The 10,063-nt window shown below is 36.9% G+C and overlaps 1 protein-coding gene across 1 annotated transcript in view; it reads left to right on the top strand.

Annotated features, from left to right (window-relative positions):
- LRRC72 (leucine rich repeat containing 72) overlaps positions 1,321-10,063 on the top strand; it is a 53,325-nt gene continuing 44,582 nt past the window's right edge. The window contains exon 1 of the mRNA XM_018047356.1: positions 1,321-1,508. Coding sequence (XP_017902845.1) covers positions 1,402-1,508 — 107 coding nt within the window. The 5' untranslated portion in view covers positions 1,321-1,401. The remainder of the gene's footprint in view (positions 1,509-10,063) is intronic.

Here is a 10,063-nt window from a genome sequence, read left to right as displayed (position 1 = left end):
AATGTATGTATAAGATGAGCAATGATATTCACATTTTGCTTGTGTGTGTATGTACTGATGTATTTCTGAATGTTAGATGTGAAACTGTGGGATTAAGTTAGAAGCCAGCTTGCAATTTTAATAGGTAGCTGCAAAATTTTAATTATACTTTGACTAAGCCTTAACATTCGAAACACTTTGGCAAAACTGAGATTGACTGTGTATAGTACAAGCTGATGGTTTCGATGTTTAAATTAAAATACCCAGATGTGGATGTCTAATGGGTTTTTCCAAACTCTAAATTCAGCTCATTTATCATGGTAACAAAATACCCTAATGGAAATGTCTACACCTGAACCAATAAATTCTCCAAGCCCCAAGATCCAACTTGTGTAACAGGGTTACAAAGAAAGTTTGGGGTATAAATTAGCAGCTGTTCTCCATCCCTGGGGTATCTGTCTTCCTCACTTCTAGATACTTGTTCATCCCATTAAATCTAACTTTTTAATGTCCCCTACTAAGTAACAAAACCAATGTCAAAAATCCATAAATCACTTACTGACATTATAACCTCACCACCCACAACAAATTCAGGTTGAAATTTCTGAAATTTGGTGATTGCTTTGACCCTGATAATTACAGTGTTTGTCAGATTCCAGAAGTGCAATGATTATACTTTCCACTTCTGCTGTGTCTTGTTAGCTTTACTCCTTCATTGACAAATTATAGACGGTCTTTAATTTTTCCATATCATCTTAAGCTATATGGCCTATAAATGTTATTTTGTAATTTAGTAAAGGACCTTAAGAAGAAAAAGCAAAGCAGTTAAATAGCTGTTGTTGGATATGTATTTTCAAACAAAAAACCTATGGGAATAAAAATTGCTTCTTCTCCACCAAAAATTCCCATGGTCCAAATATATTAGTAACTCTTGAAACATGCATGAAGACACTATTTCTTTGCAGAGGAAAAAAAAATAACATTGATACACTCATTCATTCATTTGTCTGAAATTTATCGAGAAGTTATAGGGTACATTATACTCTTCTCCCTCCATCTCCAACCTTGACACTGTCTTCTGTAAAAATGGAAAACCTACCAAATATCAGTCCTTCATGCTTAAAGGAATATTTTTAGATATTTAAAGACCAAATTACTCTTCCTCATGGAGAATAAAAGGCTTGTTTTTGGTATATAAGTACACATGAACATTTTTTTTCTCTTGATTAAAATTTATTTACACATCTGTGCCCAGGATCAAGGATAATGAAATTCAACCACAAAAATGATTAAGTAATGTTGAATTGTAGTGTTGGAATTTATCAGTTTAGAGTAGTTGCCTCCGTATTCACCTTTCTTTTGATCTTTTTGTAGACATTATTGTTATTGACTGCAAATGTCTCAGTATTTTTGCTCAGTGGAATGTGGCTTGACAGATTAATTATATGTTATCAGGCAATTGAAGAGCAGCTAAAGATATGTGGCCACCAGAGGGATGCTGATGTCTTTGAGCTGTTTCTTTCTCAAAAGTAAGTGTACTTTATGTAAGAAAGAGAAGAGCATCACGTTATGTTTCATAGATTCAAATGTTCTCTTCCATTGGTTTCCCCTTGTGTGGACTGGCAGGTAGCCCATGCTTGTTGGCATTCACAGTCTCTATTGGAGAGGCAGGATCCTGAAATGGATAAAAACAAAGATTATGGAGTCAGGCTGAGTTTGAATCCCAGTTCTGTCTCTTCCAACTGGATGATCCTGGGCATGTCATAAACCTATTAGGGTTGTCAGTTGAGCCAATATAAATATAGAATACCAGTTACATGTGCATTTCAGAGAAACAAATGAATATAAGTTTTTTAGCATAAATATGTCCCACATCACATTGGGACATTTGTTGTTTCTCTGAAATGCACATGTAACTGTGGATCCTGTATTTTATTTAGCAAACCTATTGCCTACATATAACAGTACTATCTGCTTCACAGGGTCATTGTGAAGATTAAGTGAATTAGTTGAGAGTAGGGAAGGGTCTGATACACAGTAAACAATCAACATTAGTGCAGTTAATATTCCTACTGTGATTAAAAGCTATCGACTCATTATACCACTGTACTAAAATAATAGCCCCTATTATACTATAACCACCAGCCAATAACCTTCATACGAACTTTACTGGTAAGTAGAAAAACTTCTGCCTTATGTTACAATTCCCTTTCGTTCCACTCCGACTTCTCAACATGGCAGGCAGCAAAGTGAGTCCTTCTTCTTCAGAGCAAGTCACAGTGCCTGAGGCAGAGCCCAGGTGGAAGACAGAGTATGTATTCAATTGGATGCTGACAGCATAGGTTTTACTAGTGCACCAGTGATGCCTATGTAGAAAAGAGGCTTAGCATATTTCTGCTTGTACTTAATATTCAGAACTTAGCTACTTTTTAAAGAAAACATCCTACTTTATCAATGAAGTTAATCACTTTTTCTCTGGTGATTTGAGGAAATCCTTTATTAATAAACATATTTATTTTGTTAAATATTAATATGTTTTAGTTCATTAGTGCCATGAATAATAGTTATCTTTGTAATGACCCTGAATCTCTTGGTGGTAAGAGAATAAATAGCTAGCAAATTTAAGATTTTTTAAAATAAACTTTTTAGAATGGAGCAAGTATGATAGGCAATTCTGACAAACTTAAGGTCATACTTTGATCTTCTCTATAGACCAGTTTGTTTTACAATAACAATAAATATTTTTTTGTCTTCAAAAGATTGTATCTCTAAGCCTTTCATGATTTTAACAACTGTACACTAATGATCATTAGGATAAGTAGATAATGATAAGAAAAGCTTTCAAACACTAGCAAAATGGAAATATTGATTTTCTGACAGTGGATAATTAGTGGTCTTCTCAATTCAAGGATAATACATTTTGTATCCCAAGAATACAAAATTATCATTTAATACATCTAGCTACAAAAAATGTTTCACAGTCCAGATGACAATAAACTGGGTAAATTAGGTTATTTGCCCAAGCCTTTGTTGCCCTTGGAAAACAGAAAGGATCATATCAATGTTTCCTTGAGAAATCATGGAGAACATATACTGTAACAACAGAGTTGATGTATCATTGTCAGCATGAGTCATTGTCATCATTAGTAGTAGAGTTTCTTTTTTTTTTTTTAACTTTTTTTACTTTAAAATATTGTATTGGTTTTGCTATACATCAACATGAATCTGCCACGGGTATACATGTGTTCCCCATTCTGGACCCCGCTCCCACCTCCCTCCCCATACCATCCCTCTGGGTCATCCCAGTGCACCAGCCCCAAGCATCCTGTATCATGCATAGAACCTGGACTGGCAATTAGTTTCACATATGATATTATACATGTTTCAATGTCATTCTCCCAAATCATCCCACCCTCGCCCTCTCTCACAGAGTTCAAAAGACTGTTCTACACATCTGTATCTCTTTTGCTGTCTTGCTTACAGGGTTATTGTTACCATCTTTCTAAATTCCATATATATGTGCTAGTATACTGTATTGGTGTTTCTCTTTCTGGCTTACTTCACTCTGTATAATCAGCTCCAGTTTCATCCACCTCATTAGAAGTGATTCAAGTATTCTTTTTAATGGCTGAGTAATACTCCATTGTGTATATGAACCACAGCTTTCTTATCCATTTGTCTACTGATGGACAACTAGGTTGCTTCCATGTCCTGGCTATTATAAACAGTGCTGCGATGAACATTGGGGTACACGTGTCTCTTTCAATTCTGGTTTCCTCCATGTGTATGCCCAGCAGTGGGATTGCTGGGTCATAAGGCAGTTCTGTTTCCAGTTTTTTAAGGAATCTCCACACTGTTCTCCATAGTGGCTGTACTAGTTTGCATTCCCACCAACAGTGTAAGAGGGTTCCCTTTTCTCCATACCCTCTCCAGCATTTATTGCTTGTAGACTTTCGGATAGCAGCCATTCTGACTGGCATGAAATGGTACCTCATTGTGGTTTTGATTTGCATTTCTCTGATAATGAGTGATGTTGAGCATCTTTTCATATTTTCATTTTTATATGTTTGTTAGCCATCTGTATGTCTTCTTTGGAGAAATGTCTGTTTAGTTCTTTGGCCCATTTTTTGATTGGGTCTATTATTTTTCTGGAATTGAGCTGCAGGATCTGCTTGTATATTTTTGAGATTAGTTGTTTGTCAGTTGCTTCATTTGCTATTATTTTCTCCCATTCCAAAGGCTGTCTTTTCACCTTGCTTATAGTTTCCTTTGTTGTGCAGAAGCTTTTAATTTTAGTTAGGTCCCATTTGTTTATTTTTGCTTTTATTTCCAATATTCTGGGAGGTGGGTCATAGAGGATCCTGCTGTGATTTATGTCGGAGAGTGTTTTGCCTATGTTCTCCTCTAGGAGTTTTATAGTTTCTGGTCTTATGTTTAGATCTTTAATCCATTTTGAGTTTATTTTTGTGTGTGGTGCTACAAAGTGTTCTAGTTTCATTCCTTTACAAGTGGTTGACCAGTTTTCCCAGCACCACTTGTTAAAGAGATTGTCTTTTCTCCATTGTATATTCTTGCCTCCTTTGTTTAAGACAAGGTGTCCATAGGTGTGTGGATTTATCTCTGGGCTTTCTATTTTGTTCCATTGATCTATATTTCTGTCTTTGTGCCAGTACCATACTGTCTTGATGACTGTGGCTTTGTAGTAGAGCCTGAAGTCAGGCATATTGATTCCTCCAGTTCCATTCTTCTTTCTCAAGATTTCTTTGGCTATTTGAGGTTTTTTGTATTTCCTTACAAATTGTGAAATTATTTGTTCTAGCTCTGTGAAAAATACCTTTGGTAGCTTGATAGGGACTGCATTGAATCTATAGATTGCTTTGGGTAGTGTACTCATTTTCACTATATTGATTCTTCCAATCCATGAACATGGTATATTTCTCCATCTATTAGTGTCCTCTTTGATTTCTTTCACCAGTGTTTTATAGTTTTCTATATATAGGTCTTTTGTTTCTTTAGGTATATACATTCCTAAGTATTTTATTCTTTACGTTGCAATGGTGAATGGAATTTTTCCTTAATTTCTCTTTCTATTTTCTCATTATTAGTGTATAGGAATGCAAGGGATTTCTGTGTGTTGATTTTATATCCTGCAACTTTACTATATTTATTGATTAGCTCTAGTAATTTTAAGGTGGAGTCTTTAGGGTTTTCTATGTAGAGGATCATGTCATCTGCACACAGTGAGAGTTTTACTTCTTCTTTTCTAATTCGGATTCCTTTTGTTTCTTTTTCTGCTCTGATTGCTGTGGCCAAAACTTCCAAAACTATGTTGAATAGTGTGGTGAGAGAGGGCACCCTTGTCTTGTTCCTGACTTTAGGGGAAATGCTTTCAATTTTTCACTGAGGATGATGTTTGCTGTGGGTTTGTCATATATAGCTTTTATTATGTTGAGATATGTTCCTTCTGTGCCTGCTTTCTGGAGAGTTTTTATCATAAATGGATGTTGAATTTTGTCAAAGGCTTTCTCTGCATCTATTTAGATAATCATATGGCTTTCATTTTTCAATTTGTTAATATGGTGTATTACATTGATTGATTTGTGGATATTGAAGAATCCTTGCATCCCTGGGATAAAGCCCACTTGGTCATGGTGTATGACCTTTTTAATGTGTTGTTGAATTCTGATTGCTAGAATTTTGTTAAGGATTTTTGCATCTATGTTCATCAGTGATATTGGCCTATAGTTTTCTTTTATTGTGGCATCTTTGTCAGGTTTTGGTATTAGAGTGATGGTGGCCTCATAGAATGAGTTTGGAAGTTTACCTTCCTCTGCAATTTTCTGAAAGAGTCTGAGTAGCATAGGTGTTAGCTGTTCTCTAAATTTTTGGTAGAATTCAGCTGTGAAGCCGTCTAGACCTGGGCTTTTGTTTGCTGGAAGATTTCTGATTACAGTTTCAATTTCCGTGCTTGTGATGGGTCCGTTAAGATTTTCTATTTCTTCCTGGTTCAGTTTTGGAAAGTTGTACTCTTCTAAGAATTTGTCCATTTCTTCCAAGTTGTCCATTTTATTGGCGTATAATGCTGATAGTAGTCTCTTGTGATCCTTTGTATTTCTGTGTTGTCTGTTGTGATCTCTCCATTTTCATTTCTAATTTTATTGATTTGACTTTTGTCCCTTTGTTTCTTGATGAGTCTGGCTAATGGTTTGTCAGTTTTATTTATCCTCTCAAACAACCAGCTTTTGGCTTTGTTAATTTTTGCTATGGTCTCTTTTGTTTCTTTTGCATTTATTTCTGCCCTAATTTTTAAGATTTCTTCCCTTCTGCTAACCCTGGGGTTCTCCATTTCTTCCTTTTCTAGTTGCTTTAGGTGTAGAGTTAGGTTATTTACTTGACTTTTTTCTTATTTCTTGAGGTATGCCTGTAGTGCTATGAACCTTCCCCTTAGCACTGTTTTTACGGTGTCCCACAGGTTTTGTGTTGTTGTGTTTTCATTTTCATTCGTTTCTATGCATACTTTGATTTCTTTTTTGATTTCTTCTGTGATTTGTTGGTTATTCAGAAGTATGTTGTTCAGCCTCCATATGTTGGAATTTTTAATAGTTTTTCTCCTGTAATTGAGATCTAATCTTACTGCATTGTGGTCAGAAAAGATACTTGGAATGATTTCAATTTTTTTGAATTTACCAAGGCTAGATTTATGGCCCAGGATGTGATTTATCCTGGAGAAGGTTCCATGTGCGTTTGAGAGAAAGGTGAAATTCATTGTTTTGGGGTGAAATGTCCTGTTGATATCAATTAGGTCTCACTGTTCTATTGTATCATTTAAAGTTTGTGTTTCCTTGTTAATTTTCTGTTTAGTTGATCTATCCATAGGTATGAGTGGGGTATTAAAGTCTCCCATTATTATTGTGTTATTGTTAATTTCCCCTTTCATACTTGTTAGCATTTGTCTTACATATTGCGGTGCTCCTATGTTGGGTGCATATATATTTATAATTGTTATATCTTCTTCTTGGATTGATCCTCTGATCATTATGCAGTGTCCTTCTTTGTCTCTTTTCACAGCCTTTGTTTTAAAGTCTATTTTATCTGATATGAGTATTGCTATTCCTGCTTTCTTTTGGTCTCTATTTGTGTGGAATATCTTTTTCCAGCTATTCACTTTCAGTCTATATGTGTCCCTTGTTTAGAGGTGGGTTTCTTGTAGATGACATATATAGGGGTCTTATTTTTGTATCCATTCAGCCAGTCTTTTGGTTGGGGCATTCAACCCATTTATGTTTAAGGTAATTATTGATAAGTATGATCCCATTGCCATTTTATTAAATTTTTTGTGTTCAATTTTATACACCCTTTTTGTGTTTCCTGTCTAGAGAAGATCCTTTAGCATTTGTTGGAGAGCTGGTTTGGTGGTGCTGAATTCTCTCAGCATTTGCTTGTCTGGAAAGCTTTTGATTTCTCCTTCATATTTGAATGAGATCCTTGCTGGGTACAGTAATCTGGGCTGTAGGTTATTTTCTTTCATCACTCTAAGTATGTCCTGCCATTCCCTCCTGGCCTGAAGAGTTTCTATTGAAAGATCAGCTGTTATCCTTAAAGGGAATCCCCTTGTGTGTTATTTGTTGTTTTTCCCTTGCTGCTTTTAATCTTTGTTCTTTGTATTTGATCTTTGTTAATTTGACTAATATGTCTCTTGAGGTGTTTCGCCTTGGGTTTATCTTATTTGGGACTCTCTGGGTTTCTTGGACTTGGGTGATTATTTCCTCTCCATTAGAGGGAAGTTTTCAACTATTATCTCCTCAAGTATTTTCTCATGGTCTTTCTTTGTGCCTTCTTCTTCTGGGACTCCTATGCTTCAAATGTTGGGGCGTTTAACATTGTCCCAGAGGTCTCTGAGATTGTCCTCGTTTCTTTTAATTCGTTTTTCTTTTTTCCTCTCTGATTCATTTATTTCTACCATTCTAACCTCTACCTCACCAATCCTATCTTCTACCTCTGTTATTCTACTATTTTTCCCTCCAGAGTGTTTTTGATCTCATTTATTGCATTATTCATTATATACTGACTCTTTTTTATTTCTTCTAGGTCCTTGTTAAACCTTTCTTGCATCTTCTCAATCCTTGTCTCCAGGCTATTTATCTGTGATTCCATTTTGATTTCAAGATTTTGGATCATTTTCACTATCATTATTTGGAATTCTTTATCTGGTAGATTCCCTATCTCTTCCTCTTTTGTTTGGTTTGTTGGGCATTTATCCTGTTCCTTATTCCTCTGTCTCTTCATCTTATTTATATTGCTGTGTTTGGGGTGGTCTTTCTATATTCTGGCAGTTTGTGGAGTTCTCTTTATTGTGGAGGTTCCTCACTGTGGGTAGGGTTATACGGGTGGCTTGTCAAGGTTTCCTGGTTAGGGAAGCTTGTGTCGGTGTTCTGGTGGGTGGAGATGGATTTCTTCTCTCTGGAGTGCAATGAAGTGTCCAGTAATGAGTTATGAGATATCAATGGGTTTGGAGTGACTTTGGGCAGCCTGTATATTGAAGCTCAGGGCTGTGTTCCTGTGTTGCTGGAGAATTTGCATGGTAGGTCTTGCTCTGGAACTTGTTGGCCCTTGGGTGGTGCTTGGTTTCAGATATCGAGGCATTTGATGAGCTCCTGTCAATTAATGTTCCCTGGAGTCAGGAGTTCTCTGGTGTTCTCAGGATTTGGACTTAAGCCTCCTGCTTCTGGTTTTCAGTCTTATTTTTACAGTACCCTCAAGTCTTCTCCATCTATACAGCACCATTGATAAAACATCTAGGTTAAAGATGAAAAGTTTCTCCACAGTGAGGGACACCCAGAGAGGTTCACAGAGTTACATGGAGAAAAGAAGAGGGAGGGGGGAGTTAGAGGTGACTGGAATGAGATGAGGTGGGATCAGAAGAGGAGAGAGCAGGCTAGCCAGTAATCACTTCCTTATGTGCACTCCACAGTCTGGACCACTCAGAGATGTTCACAGAGTTATACAGAGAAGAGAGAGGGAGGAAGGAGACAGAGGTGGCCAGGAGGATAAAGGGGGGAATCAAAATGTGCGAGACAGATACAGCCAGTAATCAGTTCCCTAAGTGTTCTCCACAGTCCAGAACACACAAAGAGATTCACAGAGTTGGGTAGAGAAGAGAAGGGGGAGGGAGGAGATAGAGGCGACCTGGTGGAGAAAAAGGAGAGTCCAAAGGGGGAGAGAGCAGTCAAGCCAGTCATCTTGTTCCAAGTAAAACTGGGTACTGAAGATTGGGTTCTTAAAAGTACAAAATTGATAACAAATACCAAAAAGCAAAGATTAAAAAAGTCTAAAGTAGAAGTTGGATTTTCAAAAATACCATATTAACAAAAAAGAAAAAAAGTCACAAAAATCATAAAAAATATATATATATGAAGTTTGCTTTAAAAAATAGGGTCTCTTTTTTTGCAAAGTAATAGTAGGTTATAAAAATGAAAATTAAAGGTGTAATAGAGGATGTAGAAATAAAAAAATTTTTAATTAAAGAATGATAAAAATAGTAAAAATATATTCAGGACTTTCTCTGGTGTTGTTGTGGGCAGTGTGGAGTCAGTTCATTTTCAGATAGTTCCTTGGTACAGCTTATATTTCTCAAGATCTATAGGCCCCTTCCTATGTAGTCAGTACTAACTACAGGGTTTTAATCTGTTTCACCTGTTACTTCCAAGGAGGTTCCCTCTGTTTTAGCTTCTGTTTGCTGGTCTCTTCAGTGTCTAATTTCCACCCTGACACAAGGGGGCGGTGTTGGACACTTTTTTAGGCTCACTTGTTCAGTCGTGCTGTGGGGAGGGAAAGGAAAGAAAAGTGAAAGTGAAGCCGCTCAGTCGTGTCTGACTCTTTGCGACCCCATGGACTGTAGCCTATCAGGCTCCTCCGTCCATGGGATTTCCCAGGCAAGAGTGCTGGAGTGGGTTGTCATTTCCTTCTCCAGAGGATCTTCCTGACCCAGGAATTGAACCTGGGTGTCCCGTGTTGCAGGCAGACACTTCACCATCTGAGCCACCAGGGAAGCCTTGTAGGGAGGGAGGGACGCTGCAAACAAATA

This window comes from Capra hircus, chromosome 4 (genome assembly GCF_001704415.2).
Source record: "Capra hircus breed San Clemente chromosome 4, ASM170441v1, whole genome shotgun sequence".
Taxonomy (NCBI): Eukaryota; Metazoa; Chordata; class Mammalia; order Artiodactyla; family Bovidae; genus Capra; species Capra hircus.
This window is presented reverse-complemented; position numbering and strand designations above follow the sequence as displayed.